Source organism: Myiozetetes cayanensis, unplaced genomic scaffold (genome assembly GCF_022539395.1).
Source record: "Myiozetetes cayanensis isolate MyiCay16 unplaced genomic scaffold, myiCay2020 scf33, whole genome shotgun sequence".
NCBI classification, from domain to species: domain Eukaryota; kingdom Metazoa; phylum Chordata; class Aves; order Passeriformes; family Tyrannidae; genus Myiozetetes; species Myiozetetes cayanensis.
In genome coordinates, this window is record NW_026087555.1 from 3,340,721 (window position 1) to 3,365,430 (window position 24,710).

Sequence of the window (24,710 nt, forward strand, 5' to 3'; positions counted from 1 at the left end):
AGCAGGCAGTCTTGGCAACTATGATCTATTCTGCTTTGCTTTGGGGAATGTGATAAAGAGCAAGAAACAGCTGGTTTAAGAAAGCCTTAGAAACATCTCTTAGTTTATAAAGACAATAATAATATTTTCATATTTGAATGGGTTGAGATACATGTTAAACCACAGTAAAGGGAAAATGTAAGTCAATTCAAAATGTTTTCTCAAGTCAATAAAAGAACACTGCAAAAAAACTCCTGTGCTTTTGGGATTTCAGAGAAAACAAGTACACACTGTACACATGCAATAAAAAAACTCTCCTCCAAATCCCATCCACTTAAACTATCCCTTTTCTCAAATATGTTTATATTATATGCACAGAGCTGCGTTCATATGTAAAATATGACTATTCACAAATTCATTTTTCATCTCATTATCAACTCTTTTTTCTAGTCTGTGTAGCTAGTAAAAAAAAAAAAAATCCCAATTAATTTAATTATTTTCTCCTGTGTGGCATTGTTTGTAAGTAGTGTTTGGACAGGAAAAAAAGCTTAGTTTAAAAATGACAGTCTTAAACATATAAATAATGTACTATTGAGAATACCAAAGATGTTATTTAACATAATAGTGTATTAAGACACCGTTTCTAAAAGAACCATCTTCTGCGGTTATTTTGTTGATACATGACAAGTGATAGCACACATTTGGTGACTGCCTTAGACAACAGGGCAAATTCTGCTTTTGATTATGTCCAGCTAACTCTACTGACTACAGTGAGGAAGTGTTAGGTTAGTTAAGAATTTGGTCATTAACAGCATGTTGGAAGTAATTCAAAGATCACAGAAGTGTATCAAATAGCTCCCTTTGATTTCAATGGGCTTTAAACCCTGTGGAAAAAAACATCAGTTTCTAGGGCAACAAAACCAGAAAAAACTTTACTCATAAGCTTTTAGAGTCTAAAACAAACAGCCAGGACCTTTTATTTCTTGCATTTTAGAACAATCTATTGTTTAGAATAGCCTTTTGGATGGCCAGCTGCTTGTTTGCATGATTTGAATTAACACGTAAATATTTCAGCCACGGTAAAAGTTTGAGGTGCCTTTGACAACAGTCAAGCCATGTGTGTTTCATGGAGAGTGTAACAGGAGGGTGGCAAGAAAGCACTCTAAATATTTACCTCCTTACATAAGATCCACTCTGAAGACTGAAACATTCTGTCTTGGGCAAAATCCCCTGAATATAAATGGGAATTTTTTCCCAGTTAAAAGCTGGATCTATAACTGCTCAGGCAATATCAACATATTAAAACAGACATCTTTTAGCCCTGTATTTTGTTATAGGTTTTACCTGGTATGTGACCTCTGCAAGTATAATAGAATTCTTTACAATAGTCTTTGCACAAGTAGGGAAGAGTTAGTTCTCTTTCAGCTGTGTCCCCTTTCTCAGGTGAGTGGAATAGGTTCTGAGCGTGAGGTGAGCAGTGTGCACATTTGATTTCCTCCAGTAGCTTCGCACATTCCGTGTTGTTCGTAACAGAAAGTATCTGCAAGCCACAAACCAGAGACAAATAAACATATGACCTGTTTCCCCATCTTACACAATGAAAGATTGCATGATCTAATGTAGTAAACAATGCTAATGGGACAAATGCATCATATCTCAAGTGCAAAAGTTACTACTATGAAATGTGCAATATGCCATTAGTACGGTGAGATTTTAGTTTCTCTGATTTCTTACATACGATTCTATAAGGATCTTCTATAAGAGTCTATAAGATTTCTTCTCTGAGCTTGCTTCTCAGATAAGAATAATAGCACTCAAGTTATTTTAAAGATTCATGCCTGCCATCTCTTAATCACATAGGCAAACTCTGAACTAGAGGGATCATGTATATAAGGAGGAGTTACAGCAGCAGGCCTTCTATCCACTTTTGAGGTGTTTAGAGTCGAAAAATTAAAGTTCTACCATCAAAACACATCAGGAAAAACATGTCTAGGTATGTGTAAAATAGGTGTATCTTGAACGACACCACTGCATGGCTACTGAAATGACTGCTGTGGAATTTGAGGAGGTGCCGTGGATTTTTCATGCTTTAAATGCTGCTCTGCTTTTTGCTCTCTCTAGTGCAAACTACTTGTAGGCAGGAAAACCTGTGTGTTTTCAGACATATCTTTCTGTAGGTGAAAAAGTAGAATTTGCAGCATCTCGTTTGCATCAATATTGAATCTGTACCTTTGTCCTGAAAAAAAAGGGCACATATGTGCACAGCGCTTGACGAAGCATGAAACCTCGACTGAAGATGTGTTTGAGTAAACACAGGAGCCCAAGGAATGTAATGTCATCAAATCATGAAAAATAATGGAAAACAGTATAGTTGTCTTTATTAGCTTCTGAATGCAGTGCACTTTGTTAATCTATAGTTAACCACATGGATTGTTTTTTGATCATTCCTCCCAATGGTGGGTAATGGGAAATGTGTTCCCTCTGTTGAGAGTGACTGAATCTGAGCCAATATGCAAAAACAAAGCTCAGGTTCTCTCTGGTATTTATTTAACACAATTATAAATAAGGACTGTAAGACACATTAAAAAATATTAATGTGGTAAATATTTGTGTTCTGTAAAATTTGTAAATATTTGTAAGTAGCACATTTGAAAACACTGCTAGTTTTGCTATAGCTCATATCTCTGAGTTGATTTGTAGAAGGACTTTCCAAATGTCATTCCCTTGCAACATAACAGTAAAAGGGAATTATCTGACTTTTGAAAAAGTAAGTTATTCAATGCAGAAAAACTCCTGATATGTTTGAGTGTGCTGTCTCATACACCTGTTCTCTTCATGGATGCTGTACTTTGATAACACAGTTCTGAACTCATCTTTTTTTTTACAGATCATAACGACATGAATTTCAAAAGTTTGAGAGAAATGCACTTTCCATTGTTTTCAACAGATAGTTATTCAAAATATTACACGATATATGGCCTGTACATTTAAACAAAATCCTGTTTAAAGTAACCTTGATTTAGAAAGCAAACTCTTCCAAGGAAAATTTAGTCTTACCATACATATATTGCCAAAAGGCCATCTGAAATGCATACTAAAGTTTAATGTTGTAAGTTGGGACCCTGATTAGAAGAACACCATTTGGCTTCTATCCTTATTCTGGATATGCTGCCACTGGCATCAAACAGAATTCCTCCAGATTTGCCAGGATCACTGAATGCATTAAATGTTCTGTTCTTGAGACTATCTGTTCTCACACTATCCTCAGCTTCATAGCACCTGCCATTCAGTAATGTGATTAACATCTGCTCCACATATTGTTTATTATCTGTCTTCAGACACTTCTTGAGAATATAACTGTCTCACATATTTTGGAAAGGGTTTGTCTTCTCTCTCTCTCTCTAATGATAACTACAATAAACTATAACCAAAATATATAAGAACTAAAACTTTGAGCTTTGCTTAATACTGCCTAGGATTGCAGTCCAGGTAGGAAAGAATAGACTTGACAAGCTTGCAGTAATCCATGCTACTGAGGTAATCTTCTGCATGAGCTGGACTTTATTAAGGGAGGCTGTGATTCTGATGGGAAGGGGCCTGTAAAAGTCAGTCAGGTCATTGTTTGCCAAATAGAACAAAGTCTGAAGCCAATAGGGGATGACTAAAAGCACTATCTATAAATGCTACTTTTTAAGTATGTCACTTCTCTCCTGAAGTAAGGATGAAATGACCCATTTGGGTGTTTCCACCAAAGGAAACTGCACCATGAGTACAGACCCTTCAAAGAACTTGTCTACATTCAGGAGTTTGCAGAAGTCTCATATATTTTCATCAGGGAGTTCATCTTAGGCAGTAGGCTTCCTTGTAGTAGCAGTATGATGATGCGTTTAGAAGTACAAGTAAACACAAGGTATTACTAGGTAAATATTCAGTGTGCTTATTGAATTAACTCCACAGTGACGCAGATAGAAAACTGTACTTCTACTGGAAGACTCCAGAACACATTGTGGAGGGGGAAGGGGTGGGGGTGGAGGTGGGGGTAGAAATAAATTACAGGATAGCAAAGCTAATTTACTGGTTTTTATGGGAAACGTAATTGACGTTGCCTGATGATACAGGCTTGCCAACATTTCAGTCCTCAAAGTTAAGACAAAAGGATCCTAATCCCCCTGAGCAGCTGCTATCCAGGAATTAACCACAGGAATTCACCCCCTCATGTAATTTCTGGAATGAATCTTGGTCATATAATAGCTAATCGGAAGATTAAGGAAAGAGAGCCAATCAATTATCTGGAAATCAAGTACAGTGTTACTTAACTTTTAGAATGCTCAAACAAAATAGGGTGGTAACATTTGCTCTGTGTGAGGTCTGATGTGTAACTCTGTCCTGGCTTGGAGATAGGACAACCTCTCTATTCTGAATTTCAGTAAATCAATAATGTACTTATCCTGGAGTATATTAAAACAGTTTTAAGTAAATTCTGAAATACTTATTTAAATTAAGTTTTTCGGATGTCTACTTTGAAAGTGACCTTAAAGTTGACAATGGCTTTGGTCTTTTGAAGAAATGTAAACTAATTTCCTTCTTCAATTTTTAAAGTCGTATGAGAAACCATCAAACTGCAGTGGTTTAAACTAACTGTGCTCTGGAAAATATGTAAAACTTCCAAGCATTTATTGCAACATGCCTAATAATGATTATGCCTGCTGTTGACTAATTTACAACATCTGTAAGATCATCCTTTAATCTCTAGCCACATGAAAGTAAAATGGGTAGACTAAAGGTAAGATAAATCCTGGAATGCACAGGAAAGCATAGCATACTAAAATGGTTTATCAACAGAAGGAGGAGTGCAAAGAAGAAACAGAAGATGACACAATAGACAGAAAACCTTTATGATTAATATTGTCATCTGTTTTGGGTACTCTGTCATATCTAGTTGGAGCAAGGCAGTATAATTTTGATGCTAACAGAAGAAAAAAACCAGTGAAATAAGTCATTGCATTAAGCCATATTTGATATACAAGCATTTATGTCTAAAAATCATGTGCTGACGAGATTGTTCAGCTGTTGAGTTGAACATATGCCTCTTCTGTATTATAGTGCTGGATTATGTCATTAAAGAGTTCGGTTTCAATTTTAGGGTAATATTTAAATAGATCATTGTACTAAGGCAGCTGTTAAAGGGACCCCAAGATGAGTTATTTGTTTAGTTGGATGTGTTCAACAATAGCCTTTGTTCATGAAAGAGCCAGAGCAAACAAATGATTGTAAAAGGGCACACTTGAAAACAATTACTTTTCACCCATTCCTTGACAGCCTTGGCTGTGAAACCATCCAAGGTAGAGAGGACTTCTTTGCCTGTCAGGCTGCAAGCAAACTTTTAGAAAAACTGATATTACAATGTTTGACTGGGAAGTAGTAGCCCTTCAAAAGCAAGGGGATATTGCAGAAAAATAAAAGACAGAGTTAAATGTCAACAGGATGCAAATATTTTACTTGAGCCAGGGCAATGTTGTCTCTGCTTATTACAGAAGCTCCATTTTTCTTCCCAAAGCTGCAGGCACTGGTGGTGTTTTCATTATAAGCATAGATCAATATTTTGATCAAAAATTCTCAAAGACCCAGCATCTTTGGGGAGAAGCTCTTATGAGAATGTCTACTGACATGCTCAATTAATTAATTTTTTTTTTCTTTTAAGATGGTAGCATTCAAGTTTCTGTTAATGGCATAGCCACTCCATCATGTAGGTATATGATGGAGTTAAAAAAAGCTGGGTTTGGAACTGTAGTAAAACACAGTTTAAAAATGTGCTGTTAGAAAAGTTACATTCAAATGTATTCCATAATACTTTGCCATGTCTTTTACAGAACGACCACCTCATTCTGTCAAGTGTAAATCACATATATTTTGACCTTTTTTCCAAATATATATTGGTATGGTAAAGCAGATTTTTGAGTTTCATAAGCATTAATCTGCAGTTAAAATGTCTGATTTTACAACCCTATAAAATAATATTCCTTAAAAAGTGTAATCTGTATTAAAAAACAAACAAACAAACAAACAAATGCCAACAAAAAAAGCTATAAAAACCCCCAAACCCCAACCAATAAAAAGCCCAAACAAACAGGTTCAACAGCTCAGAAATAGGTACTGTGACATATATGATCACTTATGTCAGATTTTTAGTACCATGTGTAAAAAAAACTTCTACACTCAAAAGGAATTAAAAGACGTTTTAAAGGAATAGTAACAAGAGAATAAATGCTTCGACTGCCTGGAGATGGAAAACTAACCAAAATTGAACTTCCAGTTTATTGCATTCAACCAATTACCACAAGGGTCTCCAAGCATTGAATAATCTCAGAAGCATATATGCCACCGAGACATTGTAAATAGGGTGAATTAAGGACATACTATTCCAGTCCTGATTCTTTTTTTTTTCCTTCTATTTTTTTTCTTTCTCTTTTTCTCAGCTAGATCTTTAAGGTTATCTGTGTGTGGTTAGTTTATAGTTTAATTCAATTATCACACAGGAGCTTAATGACATTGTCTCTAGACAACACGAAGAAATATATCTGCCTTGAATCTCAAACTGTTGCTGCATATGGTATGAATAAAGAGAGATCTGCAGCTGAAAACCTGCAGTAAGACAGTTCTCACTCATCTGGGAATAGAGGGGGTAGGACAAATGCTCCCTCAAAAGGCATGAACATTTGGACAGAGCTGGAGACTGAAGGAGAATGATGTTCTCCAGTTTCACCCATTAGTGAACCAACTAACAAACACAATGGTGTTGTTGTTATTCTTTTGCCATAAGCAACAGGACTCTGTGTGTGGGCAGCAGTTTAGTGGGGAGGAGGATAAGTCGACCCCTTTTTGTCCTATTGATTTTTTCCTATTTGCATGACTTGAGCAAATTAAATGATGCAATATGGCTTTTTGTTACAAAACAAAGTGAGAGATACCACCCAGACACATATGTTGATTCGTAGAAGCTGTTTACATGAGAATAGAGTGAAATCTACCGTGAACTGAGCATAAAAATTCGATTCAGGCTGGGTATTTTTTTTTATTATGCTTGGGCCAGCAAGACTGAAACACAAGTTTTCCAAGAGTCTCTCAGACCTTGACAACTACAGAGTTGTAACTGAGGAATTCTTAATTAAACCTAAACCAGGATGAAATAGGGGGAAGAAAGAAAGAAAGAAAGAAAAGGAATAATAGAAATTAAAAAAAAAAAAAGACACCTGATTGTTTAATTCACGTGCAGTGATTCTTAATGACATTATTCTGCAACTTCCCTCCCTGTGCGTACCCCTGGATGGAGCACTGGCTATCACAGCAGAGCTTATCACAGTCCTGCCGGATTAGGTACCCACGCGTTTGAAAACCTAAGCAACAGGCTGATAAGCAGAATTTAACTTGTTAAAGGATGTAGAAAACTTGATTTTAAGAAATTGGTGAGCAGAGGAGGTGCTTCCCTTCACATGACCGTAGCCTGAAATTGGGCAGAGGCTGCCAGGTAATGTGAAAAGGCAGAGTGTCTAACGGCACCTGGTGCGAGACACCGGTTCTGAGCGAGAGCCGTGAGACCGCGGTCCTGCAGCGGAGACCTCGAGGGTCTTTCGCCGCTGGTACTTGAAACTGTGAGTAGCAGCCGGACCCCGAGGCGGCTGGAGATCACGGAGTGTTGCTACACCGGCACCAGCCTCAATCCAAAACCCCACCTAACTTTGTTCCTGCGGAGCAAACTGGACACGATTCTTCACCCCAGAAAAAAAAAAAAAAAAAGCCAAGCTGGACGGCACCGCCGGGCGAAAGCAGAGCCCCCTCCGCTGCCGCGCAGCTGTCGGAGCCCGCCCGGCTCCTCATACCCTTCCCCGCGGCCGCGCCCGGGCAGCGGTACCTGCGGGCGGCCCGGCCTCACTGCACCGGGACGGGGCCGGGGCCACCGCCAGAAACTCCGGCGCTGCGGACAAGAAGTAACTCGCAGGCAGAGCCGCCGGCCGGCACCGCGCTCCCCCCCGCGGGGCGCCGGTCCCCTCCAGGGCGCGGACCTGCCGCGCTCCCCGCGCCTCCCGACGAAGCAGCCCCGCGCCAGCATCACGTCCCTGCCGCGCCCTCGCCCCCCAGGCAGGAACGGTCGCCCCCCGCCACAGCATCGTCCCCACCCGCGTGGGAAACGCGGCAGGTTTGTGGCCGGTGCGTGGCTCCACGCAGAAATAGGGAAGCAACTCCCAAAACCTCTCCCCACCCAAAGCCCAAGCGCAGCCCCAGGTTGTGCCTACCTTCGCCTCGGCGTGCGGCAGCCCCTGGGGCTCGGAGCGGGAGCAGCAGGACAGGCGTGGGTAGAGGCCGCGGCACATCGCCTCCCCGCCGCCCGGGGCCTCCGGAGACAGCACCCGCCGGTCCCGCTTCTTCAGCCGCCGCGGCGGGGTCCCGTTGAGGCACCTTCTCCTCCGGGCGCCACTCTCCCCAAACTTGGCATCCCCCTCGAAGAAGCACAGAACCACGGCCACTAGCAGCAGCTTAAACGGCAGCATCTTGAGCATCATGCCTGAGGGAGCGTGTGAATGCACCCAAACCGGGGGTGGGGGATTGGGGGTGGGTGGGGGAGAAGGAAGGAGGGGAATCCCACTGACTTTTCTTTGCACTTCAGATCAGGAAACCACCTCCCTCTCCCAGAAGGGCAAAGTCTGGAGAAGAATAATAACAGTAGCGGTTAAAAAGCCGACGGAGGAACAGCACCTCGGCCACCCCTCGCTTCTTCCAAAAAGGCGGACGCGAAGAGGCAGGAGCGGGGGACTGAGCCCCCCGAGCCCCCGGTGGGAGGATGCTCGAAGCCGGCGAAGTTGTACGAGCGGCACAGGTTTTAGCAGCTGCCGCTGCCGCGCCGAGGCGCCGAGGCTCGGGGCGGGCCGGGCAGCGGGCGGCGGCAGCAGCAGCCCTTCACTTGTCGTCCCATAGGAAGGGTGTCCCCGCGGCGGGACTGCGGCGGCGGCGGCCGGGCCGGGCGATGCCCTCTCCGCTGTTGCTGCTGCTGCTGGCGGCGGCTGCGGCTCGTTCGGACTCTCATGTTTCGCTCCCTCTTTTCTTCTTCTTTTTAAGCGGCGCGCGGGGAGGTGCTGCCACCGCGCGCCCTGCACGTCACCCGGCGGCATCCACCGACCGCGCGTGCCGCCCGCCGGGAAGCGGGAGTGGCGGAGGGGCCGCGCCCGCCGGGAGGGAGCGGCGCGGGGGCGCGGCGGGGGCGCGGGGTAGGCGGCACGCCCAGCTCCGCCGAGATACTCCCCCCCACCCAAAGGGGGGGTCTGGCTGCCCGTTCTTCCCCCGGTGGAACGGGAGCTGGGCCTTCCGGAGGGAGGAGGCGGCGGGCGCCTTTCCGCTGCCCTGTTTCGGCGGGAACTGGTGGAGCCGCGTCGGTGCCCGGTGGAAGGGGAGCGTTTTAGGTGGGTCCTGCGCCCCCGACGGGGGCAGGGTTCCCTCGGCGCTCGGCTCTAGGTCTGCTCCCCTGTGCCCGCCCATTGCTCCTATAGCTCATCCCCGAACGCCAGGGAAGGTTCCAGAGGCATGGGGCCAAGCGCGGGGCGGGCATGGACGGCGGGAGGTGCCCTCAGCTCCCGGTGGCTTTTTCCTGTGGAGCTGCGGAGTCGTTACTGCCACCGGAGTTGCCGTGGGTTCTCAGACCCCTCGGCGTCTGGGAGCGCGATGACCCTCACGGCTTCATTCTGACCGTGATAACCACAGTACAACCTGTTGGTAATGGCGACATCGAGGCCGTTCCTAAAGGTGGGAGGGAGCCAGATGTGGAGGGGTGAGCACCGTCCTGGTGTGCGGAGATCGAGATACCTGAGTATGGGAAGAGTGGGATGAGCCGAGCACTTTGCTTGGTGGCAAGAGAGCACCTGCTTGACCAGAAGCTGACCAGAAGCTAACCAGAAGGGGAAAGGCTAGCCCAATGTGAGCAGGAGTGAAATGGATTTGGGAAGAAAAAAGATGGAAGCCCAGAGAACCCGAGCCCAGGCTCGAGAAGGCTGAGAGGAGGTGCTGCAGAGCCCCACAGGTTGGAAGAGGGAGCTGCAGGAGAGGAAGGAAGGGAGGCCCTCAGAGGCTGCTGAAGTGCAAGTGCAGCTACTGCCACTGACTTGGAGGTAAAGGGCAGCTGGATAAATAGAGGTGTATTTAGATGAAAAATTGGCTTGTACCGAAAGAGCCCCCTTAGGAGGGAGAAAGGGAAAGAAATATTGCATGGAGTTCCTGATGTATACTAGCGTTTCTAAACTAACTAGGCCCCGTTTCTGTTCACCCCCCATTTGTTTTTCACCAAACAAAACAAGTGTCTTCATATTTACATTTGAACTCCTTAACAATCCACACTGAACTAAATAGGAGTTTGGCATAGATAAATGGTACACCAGTTAAATTATTGAATAGACATAAAGATTCTTTCTCCTCAAGTGCATTTTTGAAGGTTAGTGGTTCCTTTAACTCACGACTACCCCTTGTCTTAACTCTTATTTGACTAACAGTGCTCCCAGCCAAGGCCCATCTGCATGAGTGAGGGCGGCCTGTGGTGCAGCTTGGGTCCCAGCCCTCACGTTAATGAGTGAAATAAGAACGTATTCTGGTGATACAGCATCCTTCTTTGTAGTTTTAGAGAAAAGTACTGCCTTGCAATACATGAACTTGTTCCATGAGCAACCTGACGTGGCAGAACTGTAGCAATGTAATTCTGCTACAACAGCTATGCCTTCTTCATTGCTTTGGGTTATTACATAGAATATTTTAAAATATAAAATATAAAATATAAATTTTATTATTTTAAAATATAAAATAAAAGTGATTCTGGTATACATCAGAGTAACTGTATCAGAAAGAAGTCACTTTTATTCCCAAGCAGACTCCTTACGGAGGGTTACTTTGGCAGAACTGTAGTGGCCTGAGGACACAGCTGGAGGTCTGTATGCCTCTTTCCCTGTGTAGGCAGGTGCTCATACTTTTCAAGCAGGTTGCATACTGCATCTCCCTTGCTGGAGCGGGAAACTAGAACTTGATGGAAGGAAGCGAGTGTGGGGCAGATACCCTCTTGAAAAAACAAATGTTCAGGGAAAATGTCTGTTGAGCGGTTGTGGCCTGGTCTTGGCAGTTCCCGTCTCTCTGAAGGAGAGGGGAAGTGAGGAATATAAATCTATATGATCAAAGTAATGCAGCTATTAGTTAATAACTTTTCTTCCTTCTTCTAAGTGCTGCCTGCATAAATATCCGTTTCTATGTATACCTGTGTGAGTTCTCAGAGGAGGTGAGTTTGAGGTGTATTAATTAGACAGAGAATGATTTCCCAAAATAGGGTTTAGATCAAGCTGCCAAACTAAGAAAGAACTGGCAGTTTGTGAGAGTCTGTTTCTACAGACTTTTACATACAGACTTTTACAGAAATTTTACATAGATCTATGATGGAGACATTTCTCAGAAATTCTGTGAAATGTACTGTTGACCTTCTATAATATAAAGTGCTCAAAACTTCGAGCTCTGTAGTGATAGAGTGATGTAAAGATGTATAAGCAAGACTTGAAGAAGGTTGAATGTTTTTTAAAACCCCTGAATAGAAATTGCTCTTTCTTGGGGTTTTGTGCAAGAAGACCTGATTTAATCTCATGTTCCTTTCCACACTTTAAAAGTACATGTTGGCTTCTTTTTTAACAAAGTATTTTTCTCGAGCTGGTTGATACAGGGTTTTATTTATAAACCTTTTTAATAATGAAAAGTTAAGGTCAGTATTAGTTTATGCCAGTTCCGGATGTCAGCTTCAGGTGACTTCCAGCTTCTGATAAGCAGAGATAAGGGAATACTTATGAAGTAAAAACATATACTAGGAAATATGGATAATAAAAATATCAGTTTTTCTAAGGCAAACTGGCTTCTGTCATACAAAACTCATTACTAGAAATGATTAGACATGGTGATGCCGTTAGTGAGCTGAATAAATTCTGTTATTTGTTCAGATGTACGTGAGAATCATTGGGTTACAATGGAATTATATGTGAAAGGGTTAGAAAGTTTTAAAAAAGGAAGCTGTTGCTGACACAGTATTTGAATGTAGCTAGATTTTCTTCTAGTTTTGCCTGGGAGATAAGCAGAGCGTGCTTAGTTATGCCATTGCTTTAATTATCTGTATTACTATCTATATCATGAGTCCCTGTATCGTATGGATTAAATGTGTCAGAATGCCCTTCCAAGAGTGTGAGGATAATTTTGTCATGCACCTGAACTTAGATTATCTCTGAGATTATTTTATGTCATACATATTTTGCAAGGGAATTTAATTGCACCAAGAAATCTACTTTAAGGTTTGAAGACCAGTTTAATATCTTTATCGATGCTCTGGATGAGGGGATCGATGAAGTGCACCCTTAGTAGTGAACAGATGACACCAAGTTGGGTGGGAGTGTTGATCTACTGGAGGGCAGGAGGGCTCTGCAGAGGGATCTGGACAAGCTGGATCAATGGGCTGAGGCCAGTTGTATGAAGTTCAACAAGATCAAGTGCTGGGTCCTGCACTTGGGTCTCAACAGCCCCACACAGCGCTACAGGCTTGGGGAAGAGAGGTTTGAAAAGTGGCCCAACACTGGTTGACAACTGCTGAAAATGAGCCAGTGTGTGTGCCCAGTTGTCCAAGAAGGCCAAATGGCATCCTGGTCTGTATCAGAAAGGGTGTGGCCAGCAGGACCAGGGCAGTGATTGTCCCCCTGTACTTGGCACTGGTGAGGCCACACCTCGAGTGCTGTGTCCAGTTTTGGGCCCCTCACTACAAGAAAGACACTGAGGTGCTGGAGTGAGTCCAGAGAAGGGCAACGGAGCTGGTGAAGAATCTGGGGAGTAAGTTATGTGAGGAGCAGCAGAGGGAGCTGAGGTTGTTTAAGAAAAGGAGGCTCAGGGGTGACCTTATTGCTCTCTACAACTACCTGAAAGGAGGTGCAGCAAGGTGGGGGTTGGTCTCTTTTCCCAGGCAGCTGGTGACAGGACAAGAGGACATAGCCTCAAGCTGTGCCACGGGAGGTTCAGGAAGCCTTTTTTTCACTTTTTTCCCTGGTTAAGCATTGGAATGGACTGCCCAGGGAGGTGGTGGAGTCACCATCTCTGGAGGTGTTCAAGAAATGTCTGGATGTGGCATTTAGTGCTATGGTTTAGTTGGCATGGAGATGTTTGGTCACAGATTGGACTCAGTGATCTTGGAGGTCTTTTCCAACCTTAATGATTCTATGATTATAAATCAGTAATTCCCGGGTAGTTTGAACAGAAGAGGAAATATGGGTAGTTATGTGTAGCAGCTAGCGTCAGTTTTGGGAAATACAGTTATCACAGGAGTTTGCAGATAGGAGCAGAAGCTGAGCAAAGTGATCCCATGACACCAGATTTGATGGAAACAAACAGTAACATCAAATTATTCCTAAAATCCCAACAGATGTTGTCTGATGGCGCAGCTTTACATACTCTTATGTTCACAGCAGAACTTTACATGTGGTCACCTCACTTTCACAGCTAAGCCTGTGTAGTATGCGATATATCTTCTCCACAGTGATATCAGGGCTAAATTCCAACCTTCCACGCTGGTGGCAAATACCTTGCATGCCATGAGGATGAATATTGCAGTGTTGGAACAGGCTAGGAGACAAACCATCACTCACCATGGTCTGCATCTGAGAAATTATGATATTTAAGGTACTAGTAGAGGAACGTCAGCCCTCTGTGTCAAGGACACTCAACTAGATGAAGCAGTTCTTCAGTTCTTGAGAGTGACTCTGCTCTTGTTTTAGCTGGCATTGGAGTTGAATTTCTGAAACACACTTTTCTCTTGCCATTATTTTGTAAAGAGAAAAAGGCTTTTTTCTTTTATTTCAGAACCACTTCCTTGTCAGATGAAATGAGAGTGGAATCTCGCCATATCTTATCACCATTACACTTTTCACTGAGTCTATTATACCTGTTATTTTGAGCTCTCTCTATAAACTATGGGAGGTGTTGAGAAGTCAATGATTCGACTTTATTTCTTAGTTTTAGGTAGTTCTGTGAGAAGCAGGGAATTGGGTCCCTTCCAGCTTGAGATATTCTAAAATTCTGTGTTCTTGTTGGGGTCACTCTGTATCCTAGACAAGTGAGAAACACTTGATCATGGATTCTCCACTGTAGATGCTGAAAATTAGAGCTCCATTTCCAGATTCAATTCTGAAAAAAAAAAAAAAAAGCGCCTTTAATTTGGAATTTTTTATTTTTCATTTAGAAAGGAAAAGGGAAAAATCTAAATAGTCACAGAGTTAAATTATTTTGAAACAACACCAAACTTAAGAGTCCAAGCTCTGAGACTTCAGCTGTGGCTCCTGAAACTCAGAGTTCTCGACTCCCTGTTTTCTGTCAGCTAGATGGACAGAGACACAGGAATCTGGAAATCTGGAATGAGAACTTGGGCAGGAATCTCAAGGTTTGGCAGTCTGGGCTCTTATGCTTTAGGCTTTTTTTGGGTAAAAGCCCAAGTGTCCTGAGAGTCCCATTAGAAGTGAAGCTGAGAGTTTTTTCTGGCTTTCAGCTGCATCACTAGGGCTGGGGTTCCTGTGGCTTCAGGCAAAGAACTGAAACATCAGGAAACTCTGACTCTGGGACAGTCTTTATGGCAGGAGTTCCCTACAGCTGTGAACTCTGCAAGCCCATGCGCTGTAGCAACTCATATGGTAACGAAGAAGGAAAACTGCTGGAATGGTTTCACTAAAGCATCTTGTGGTTAGTCAGGAGTTTATAAAACCATTATATTTTTACTTATGTTTCTGTTTGTGATGTAACAATTTTTTCAGTTGGTCAAAACATTTCTGGTTGGTTCGATCCACCATATACTATAGCCCACATCATTTTATGGGGTTGAGAATAACATGTTGCTTGTCTTTGCATACCACAAATACAAGGTGTGAAAGCTGGTATAATATGAATGAACAGGACTTGTTAGGATTTTTTTGTGGGGGGGGGGGGAAATACATGCCCAGACAGTCACAGACAGGTTTTTAGGGTATGTCTTTACCACAGAGTTCCCCATGGCTCTTAGAAATCTTCTAAACCAGTTCAGCTGAAGCCACCTGGACCATTTGGGTCTGTAAACTAATGTGTCTACTCTCTAAACATGATGTCAAAAAACCCTGATTCCCCTCTGTGTACAAAAGCAGCATTGAGCTGTTGTTAACTCCACTTGATTGGCCTGTCAGGGAGTAAGAACTGCAGATTGTTTTAGCACATCACGTCAGCTGCTAACACAAACCTTCAATTACATATGTTCAATTTTGCGATGTAGGTTGGTCTAACTAGAAGGCAGATAAAGCAAACCATTTTTGTGAGGGAATGAAGACTCAAGAGGCCCTCTTGCCTATAGTCTGCATGCTTTCACTACCTGCTATAATTCACCTCAACGGCGGGTCTCTATTTATGTGTGCTACAAAGAGACAAAAGAAACTTCTGTGGGAAAAATCTTTCCTCCCAGGGACTGTAGTAATCCCACTCTGTACTGCAGTTTACCAGCCATGTGTATGCTGCCCCTTGCTCCAGGGTTTGAAGTATCTGTAACTTACTGTAGGAACAATTTGCATAAGATGCCATCAAGGACACTTGGAAATGCTTGTAATAGTTATCAAAGGAATAAAGGTCTTTCTGAATAAATGATATTGTGTATACCAGAACTAAATAATGGATGAGAATGTTTGTGCCCAGTATTCTTTGTTACCTGCTGAGTGTGGGGATAGAAATTATAGCCTGGCAGTGTTAAAACTAAGCGATCATGAAGCTCTGCTCTGAGGTGTTCAGTGACTGGGATGTCAGACAGGATTCCACAAATTTTCCCTGTGTTGAAGCAGTGCACCTGCATTTCACTTTTTTACATACATCAGTGTGAGTCAATTCCTATTTGATATAGAAGCTTGAGGAAATTCCTGATAGTGGTTTTCATAGGTAAGGAACCATGTACAGCATTGCTGTATATAGGGATGTGTGCTACATTAACTGTGCTATTTAAGGATAGTTTCCAAACAGTAAAAAAGCTTTTCTCACACAGGTGGAAAATAGCAATAGAGACAGCACCAATTGTTACATATTTTTCTGGAACAGCATGTGTCTAATTCATATGTGTAATGCAGCTTTCAGAAAGATGCTTCTAATTCAGTACCAAAATTTCTCTTTGGAAAGTAGGGAGCTCATCTCGGTATTTGCTCCTCAGTGCATTGTTCACACAACTACTCGGTGCTCTGGCACACAGGAAGGTACTGGTGTATCTGACACTCTGCTCAGGCACCTGCTAATAGCATGCTCAGAATCTGCCATTCTGCCATGTTAAATGATTGGGAATGGTGCTGAATGCTGTCTCAGCTTTCTGGCATCGCACATTCCTCTGCAGGCTCATGTGCACTGCTGGGCTGTGTTCTCTGTGCCAGTCCATACATCAGGCCATCCTTCCCAAGTGTCCATTTAGCCTCCGCTAACTTGTGGTTACAAATTTTACCCTTTTTTTTCTTAACTTTTTCTATCTTGTTTCCCTGAAGGGGTGTTGGGAACATTGTGTTAGCAGCCTAAATCCTGGCCAGATGAGATCAGTCTGGAGAGGATTAAAGCTATAGCCTGTCCCAACTATGTAAAGAAAAAGCTGGAGGAAGCAGGTGATTTTGTAAAAAGCTAATTCTTACAGAGGGTGCTCTTCATGGTATTCAGTGATATTGAAGTCACTGAGTTTGACCTGCTTGCTCTGCCTCACATTCACATGATGCACAGCAAATTTCAAGCATATGGATCTTAGGTTATTTACAACAGTGAAAAGCTTTAACTAAAAAAACAGTACTCAACTTCACAGTAATTAAAATGGAATGTAGGCACTAGTTTGGCTAGTAGTTTAGTATGTGGTCATAAAGCTGCTTTATCTGCATAGAGCACTGTCTAGCCATCAGGTTTTGGGACTCCCTGGTTCTGCAGGCTGATACGATTCTGCCAGGAACGTGGTCTTCAAAGATGGATTGGATTGTGTAAGTTCTTCTAAACCTTGAGATTAAAAGTCCATTAACTTTGGTGAGAAATAAATCTGAGTAGGTGGTAGGTTCACACGCAGGTGGCAATGTGTGAATAATTTCTTTCATTTGACTGTAAGATGTGTGAACAAAGAAGATCCTTGGATTAAGATGTAAACTGATGTGGGTGCCAGATGAACTTTGACTGAACTTAAGGCTGAACCTTATTTTAAAAAATAAATATATTACCCAGGATAAGGAGAGACAATAGCAGATGCTGCAGGTGCTGGAGCTATCTGTTCCTGGACAGCTCTAATAGAAAACTTCTTCTAGTCTACTGTATGCTTCCCTGTTAGATAGTAGTGTTCTCCCTATCAATGTGGTCTGCTTGTGGTAAGATATGAACAATAATGGCCTCGATCTCCAGGTGAGTTGTCCTCAATCCCAGAACTTTTATATGCAGCCTGGCTTCTGCAGCATTTGAAATTCTGCATATGATCAAGTGAGTTGGTTAAGCATTCCATCCTAACCTTAAGGCATGTATTACAATCACTATCAAATGAACTTTAAGGATGAGCTGTACTGCTCCATGTAATTTGTTACAGATGTGAGGGAATCCCTAATTTCTCAAGGAATGGTCACTGCAGACTAGCTGTTGTCTGAATGAGGTAAACAGACTGCACTTAACCCTTACTGCAGAGATTCAGTTCTAATTTTGACAAAAACATGGTTTGAAGTAGTCACTATTCCAGCTTTTTAACCTTTCCTACTCCCCATATAATTTTTTAGAGTAGGGCTTAAATGATTATTTAGAACAGAATCATAGCATTCCAGGGATGATACAAAATGAGAGACTACTTTCTACATTTGGAGTAAGACTAGTAGGTATAGATCACCACTTAGATATTAAGTGTTGACTGTCATAAAGGACAATAATCGGGATCAATTTTTCAAGACCCATCCACTGGAATAATGGTACTTAATGATTTTTTAATATGGAAATACATTGTTTGCAGGACAATATGTGTGTCATGGACTAGTTGTTGAATTTTGCTAGCAAATCAGTCAAGTATGAGTGGAAGACAAATGAATTTCTCCTGCTGCTCAACATTTTTTGGAAACTCAAGGGTCAGTTGGATGTTCATGAGGAAACTCTTTGTTCCAGCAGTCATTTTTTTCTAATATGAAGTCTGAGATGCTAGCGCTGTACTTTTGTGGAACTGTTTATGATAAACTTACCTGAATATATATAAGGAAGGAAGGCTCTGAGGACATTTGAATCTTGTGCCTCTGGCAGCTTGAAGGAGCAGAGGGACTGTGTGGGTTGTTCTCTCTGGATCTATGTTTTTTATAGAACCTCACACCAAACATTCAGTTCTTATGGGAGGCTTATGTATCGCTCCACCAAGCGTGGCTTTCCAAAGGGTTTGAACTTTAACATCATTTGTATGTCTCAGGAGTAGGTAATCTGTACAGACAAAACTTTGGGAAACACTTCTAAGTGACAGCTGTATGTTCCCTGAGAGTGCTGTTGTACCAAGAAATCAATGAACTAGTCTGGAAGTCTGCAGAGTGAAATTGCTTTGACACAGCTTAGTGGACAAGTAATAAATTTTCCAGTATTTTTGGATAGGAGACAGAGTTTTAAAGTTTTAATACTAATTTTTAACTTGCTGTTAAAAATGTAATTTCAAGTAGATAATATAGTAATTATAAGTTATTTATCTTTCTGCTTTCCTACAAGGAGGGAGTCATATAGGACATAAATAGAACACCTCTAGAAAAAGAAACTTGATGGGGAAACAGTCCTGTGCTTCTCTTCTTTCTTACTGATCCTTAATTTGGAGATTTCTCAAATAGGAATCCATACTTTATCTTGAGATCCACCTACCTACAGCTATTAAGATGAGATGGAATTCTGAAAAGATATAACATTTAAATGGGTTAATCATGATTTTTTTACATCCTTCCACAAAGCAAGCAGCAGTTCACTCACTGATGGATAGAGCTAAATAAAGATCCTTTTATTTGAAGAAAATAAAAGTTTATGAATAAAAATAAAATGAGACTAGTACTGAAAAAAATATTAAAGAAAAGTACAATTAGTGATAAAATAGACAAGGAAAAGTGAGTAATGAAATCAAGGTTCTTTCAGATATATGCTTTATCCTCTCCACTGTGGCTTGATCCAGAGCCCATTCAACAGGTTCCTCTGAATTTCATATCATAAAATCATGAATGGTTTGGGTTGGGAGGGACCTTAAAGATATCATTCCACCCCCTGCCATGGACAGGGACACCTTGCACTAGACCAGGTTCCTTAAAGCCCCATCTAACCTGGCCTTGAACACTTCCAGGGATGGGGCATCCACAGCTTCTCTGGGCAACCTGTTCCAGGACCTCACCACCCTCACAGTGAAGAATTTCTTCCTAATATCCAATCTAAACCTGTCCTCTGTCAGTTTAAAGTCATTACCCCTTGTTCTGTCTTGATCCTCCCCTTAATATGTAGATCCTTCTTTCCCGGACCTGAACTTCAGTTGATACTTTATTTCTCATGAGTGCAAAGATGCTAGCTAGCTGCATATACAGTATTTGTTGACTTACCTATGTTTATTTTTATACTCATTAAAATTACATTAATATGGAATATTTTCAGACTTGTGTTGATAGGACAATAAAATGGGTTCTTGTACCTCTTAACTTTTGAGAATTGAGGAAGCCATGGTTTCTGGTTATCCCTGAAACAGAAACAGTTGCAATGCAGTCTGATTCTTATTTGAGAAAATACATATTTTTAAATCTTTCTTAGAGAAAGATGTCCATTTCAGTGCCCTTACCTGTACAAAGCTTGTTTGAGAAGTATTGTGGAAATGCAAAGCACTTCTGAAGTGCTAAGTACTATTTATAATAGGAAATTTTTCTTACACTCCCAAGATCTTCACAGTAATTTATTTAAGCAGGCTGTGCTGTAACTTTCTGTAGTGTTTAAATGAGAATAATGTTTTATTGCTTCATTTGGCCTGTAAGATATAGTCATTGTGTATGGCAATCCACAAAATAAAAAATTATTATATGTGATAAACATGCATTTTTCATTGGTATCAAGTGCTCTGAACAACTGTTTTAACATAAAGCAACAAAAATTGTTGCTTATGCTTTGTCTTACAGGTTTAGTGCTTTATGAGTCTGCAGATTTATAAACATTTTGGAATATTTATTATTGTCCTGATGGAAAAGAACTGAGGGTCTGTTGCATCAATATATTTCAGAAGCACATGAATACTCAACTATTCCCATTCAAATGAATGATAAATATTCCTTCTTTTTCACAGTTATGGATTTACATTTTGAAAACATGTAAAATACTCTGTAGTTTCAGTTTCTTGAATTTGTTTTGTTTGTGGAAATACAGCTTTGCAAAGAGCCGTATTGGTTGATGCTGTGATTTGTTTACATATCTTTAGAAAGGAGACAATTGGAAATTATGATATCACTGTTTTACAGGTAGCCAACACCCTTGGCTGTGTGAATTTTGGCTGAGATGGCAAGGAGTGCTGCAACCCAAGTATAATTCTACCACCAGCTCCATCAATGTTCCATACTGAGAATTTTCACTAAATACTTTAGTTGACACTAAAAAATATGAGTATTGCTACAGAGCACTACTTGCAGGAGCTATATTGAGGTTTTGCTACAATGTGCATAAAAATTAATTTTGTTTTCAGATGGTGGCATGGTTAAAACAGTGTTTGAGTCACCTGGCTTTTGGAAATTTACTTACTACAGTGATGGTACTGGTATGAGACACATAATGAAATAGGAGGCTGAACACAGTTATTTTAAGAATCTTTGTTATGTAATTTAGCTCACTATAACTCTAGTCTTTTGTTTAAGCCTGTTGCAAATTAATTTTCCGTGTGCATTTTAAATGTATTTGTATGTTGTCTAGCACAGTGGCAATCTACATTTGATTTTGCCGTCTAATTCATATTACAGTAGTCTATAGATTAATATTAGAGTAAATTTTAAATTAAGAAAATATGGAGATTGTAGAAGGAACATTTATTAGGATACTGTTGTATATGGAGAAAATGCATTCTTCTTCTATTATTAAATTAAACATCTCTGGGCAGTAATTGAGACTTGTTGAACTCTGGTGTGAACTCTGAGCTATAGATAATATTTGGAATGGTAATTTCCTGGTTTTGTATTATGAATAATTGCATCTTATTTAAAAAAGAAAGGAAAAATCTGAAATTAATAGGTCTATTAATTTACTTATTGGTTGTGTAGGTTTTAATGTAAATTTTAAATTTGGGAAAGGAAAACATAGGCCACTGCTCTCTAAGAGACTGAAAATTTCCAAGTTACAGAAAATTTGACAAGTTCTAAGCTTTTGAAGTGTCCATGCTCTTACAATTAAAGAAATAAAAATAGCTAAGCTTCATTAAAACCTGTATGGGGGCAGATTTTTGTCCTTGATGTCTGAGGCATGGAAATTCTCTGATGGGACTTTCTGTGATCCATTTATGACCATGTTCAGATCTCAGTCCTAAAAGAGAAGAGGAGGCTTATCAGCTGTTTGAAACTGTCACATCTCTGTTGATTTCAGTTACGGTCATTTCTAGCTACAGGTCTGCCCCAAGGTCTTTCTGTAAAGACCCTTCTGTGTTATATTCTTTGAAGGGCAAAAAAACACACCCCAAAATCAGCAACAAAATGTCTTTTGCTCCATCTTGTGCATTATCACTTTAGTGGCACTTCAGTAGCAAAAGAAAGGAAGGTGGCCTGCCAACTAAAGCAGGATGTAGTTTCCTTTCACCCTCTGAAATGGTCTTATGACATCTTCCTTGTTAGTCAGCCTGTCTTGTATTAAATTAGTCTTCTCCCCATTACTTTACAAATATAGAAATATTGCTAGAAATCATAAGGCAGAGTGATCCAAAAAAATATAGTACAGTTTTCAGGTTATGCTTGGAGCAATGGGACTGAAAAAAATATAAAATAAAAAAGACCTACTGCTGTTTCATCTCTTAATTTAAGAGGTTTGGTAGACAAGCACAATCACTGGGACATCTTTTCTATGATCCCACTTTAGAGACAGCCGCCTCAAAATTATTGAGTTAGAGGTAGTATGGAAACACCTAAGATTCTGACCATGTTGCTGACCATAACTGTAGGGAGTGTTCAAAAGAACTCTGGAGTGATACTTCTTCAGTTTGCTGTCCTGTATGCTTTGCATTCCATATATCCTGCAGGAAAGGAATGTCTCTTTTTTGTTATTGCTTTGTTGTTGTTTCCCTCCCCAGCCCCCCATCTCCCTCCAGAATCAAGTGTTATTTAGTGGAATTCACCTTGCAGAAGAGCAAGGCTTTCTAAGGCTCCCAGCCTGCTGCACAAACACGGGCTGCTTATATTGTTTTGGTTAACAGCTCAAGTATCCTAACAAGTCCTACTTAATAAGCTTTCTGATAATGCTTGATTGTGCTTCACTGTGTTTAAATTTCTTGGGGAACTGTTTATATGACGAAAGTGCTCCAGTGCCCGCACTTGTGTAAAACTCCAAAATTATAAAACGCAGCCTTTAATGTCTCAAAGTCTCAGATGAGTGAAATACCAAAAGGAATTGCATATTGAAGTATTTTACTCAGTATCTCAAAACTGGCATACATGATAGGTTGTGTAAATAAAATCTGTTTATGCTTTACTTTCTGTTTTATGTTTTGTTGGTTTGAGTGTAAAATAAAATAGTCAGAAAGCGATTTCCTAGGTCTTTGCAGTACCAGAACCTACGGAAGGAAAAGATCATGTGTAGATCATCCAGTTTTTATCTTTGCAGTAGGGGATTGTGCCTTGTACTTTTTGAGAGATTCTTCTGATGTGTTCAGCTTTAAAAAGTACTATCAAATTGTAGGTGGTGCTATTTCTCTTTGGCATTATATTTCCATTAGATAATGTCTTTTGAAAACAATATGTTCTCACAGACCGAAGTGTCTTATATCCATCTGGAAAAAAGATCTGCATTAAATCTTAACTGATCCTGAATAACTAGTAAAGTATTCTTGTTCTTATTATGCAGTAACTTTCTCCTATCTAGTTGCTCATGCTTTTGCAGTACAAATCACAGAATACAAACTTCCATCATGTACTTGGTGTGAGCCTTAATATCTCAAAGCTATTACTTAAAGGAAAAAGATTTCAAGCTGCACACCATAGGTGCAGCACACATTCCTTTGCCTCACACTGAAGATACCTAAGTGTGGTTCTAGCATTGTTATACCTGTGGGTGTTTAAGGTTTTTTGCTTAAATATAGCTCTTCCTTTCCCCTTTGCCCTGGAATTATTTTCACTGTTCAGTGTTTTTACTTAAATACATAATTTTGATAATTCTAACTGGATGATTCTGTTTCATTTACTGATGGCACTTCATATGAAACAGTTCTGCCTTCATTTCCTGTTTATTTTTAGTTGCTAGTTTTCAGACATTTTCCATCCTCTTGGGTTTTTTAAAATTCTGTTTGGTACAAACCAGGGTGGTCCAACTGGCAGCCCAAGGAACAGTTCCATCTGGCCTGCTGCATTTGCCAAGGAGGAGCTAGGAAATGTCTGTAAGGGCATGCACTGCCCTCACAAGCAAATGTTATCTATTGCTCAGATACATAACCATGCTTAAAGCCCAGCTGTTTTGCCATGTCCACCCAGAAAAAGAGACTGGCACTAGACATCTCTTTTCCTGAGCACAGTCAGGTGTCTGGAGGGGCTAGTTGTCCTGTCAAAACAGTCTTCAGAGAGGATGCTACAAGGGGAACCTAGCACCTCTCCCTAAAAGAACTAGGCCACAGTCATTTTTCCTGGTTACATTGATAAATTAATAAATGAACTGAGAGGAAAACTGTGCTTGAGCCCTGGGACAGTTGGAGCTACTTAGAACTTTAATATCAACTTCAACAAGGCTGATGTTATTAATTCAGGGTATTATTTCAGGCTTTGCATCTGCCAAGTGCCCTCTGTCAAGTCACTCTGTCGTTTTTTCCTTAGGCAAGATGGGCATGATGGCAGTAACCAAGCTCTATGCAGCGAAAGCACTGTAAGAACCAAGTATGTTTTGTCAAACTGACAGTAGAATTTCAAGGGATTTCATTTGGCTACTTTGCAGTTTTCTTTTTGTTGGAGAATATTCTACATTCAGATGCACATGGACGCCTCGCTTAGAATCAGTGCATCTGCCAACATGCATTTTCTCATAAGAAATCATCTCAAAAGCTGAACTTGTCCCATGTACTCCATTATGTTGTACAATAATAGCCTTTTTGTAGCAAAATGAGCGCAACTAAGTATGAGGTCTAACCAGTGCCTCATAAAACAATAATATCACGTCTTTTGATGTGTATTCCATTTCCATGAAAAATATTTATAATGTTGAGCAAGAATGGGGAAGACTACAGCTTGGCAAAAGGCTGAAATAAGCAATCAGGAGGAATATACCCAAATGTAAAATGTACATTTACTGTTACTGTATATCATTGAGTGATGACAGCAGAGCTCTGCTAGTTTTATTATCTTTATTCAGTATACTGTAGCACATAGAGGTATCAAGGAGAATGTAGCCCAAAAACCCCAACATAATATCACATTTTAGTTTTATGCTAATGCATTTTAGCATCTTGCTTTCCTTTTAAACTGTAGAGAAACACCAGTTTA

At 40.9% G+C, this 24,710-nt stretch overlaps 1 protein-coding gene and 1 long non-coding RNA gene across 2 annotated transcripts in view; both read right to left on the reverse strand.

Annotated features, from left to right (window-relative positions):
* The window catches only part of HHIP (hedgehog interacting protein), a 77,272-nt gene extending 68,302 nt beyond the window's left edge, over nt 1-8,970 (reverse strand). The window contains exons 1-2 of the mRNA XM_050327388.1: nt 8,271-8,970; nt 1,324-1,519 (exon numbers count right to left, since the gene is read on the reverse strand). Coding sequence (XP_050183345.1) covers nt 1,324-1,519; nt 8,271-8,537 — 463 coding nt within the window. The 5' untranslated portion in view covers nt 8,538-8,970. The remainder of the gene's footprint in view (nt 1-1,323; nt 1,520-8,270) is intronic.
* The window catches only part of LOC126646212 (uncharacterized), a 185,984-nt gene that overhangs the window by 68,302 nt on the left and 92,972 nt on the right, over nt 1-24,710 (reverse strand). The window lies entirely within an intron of this gene.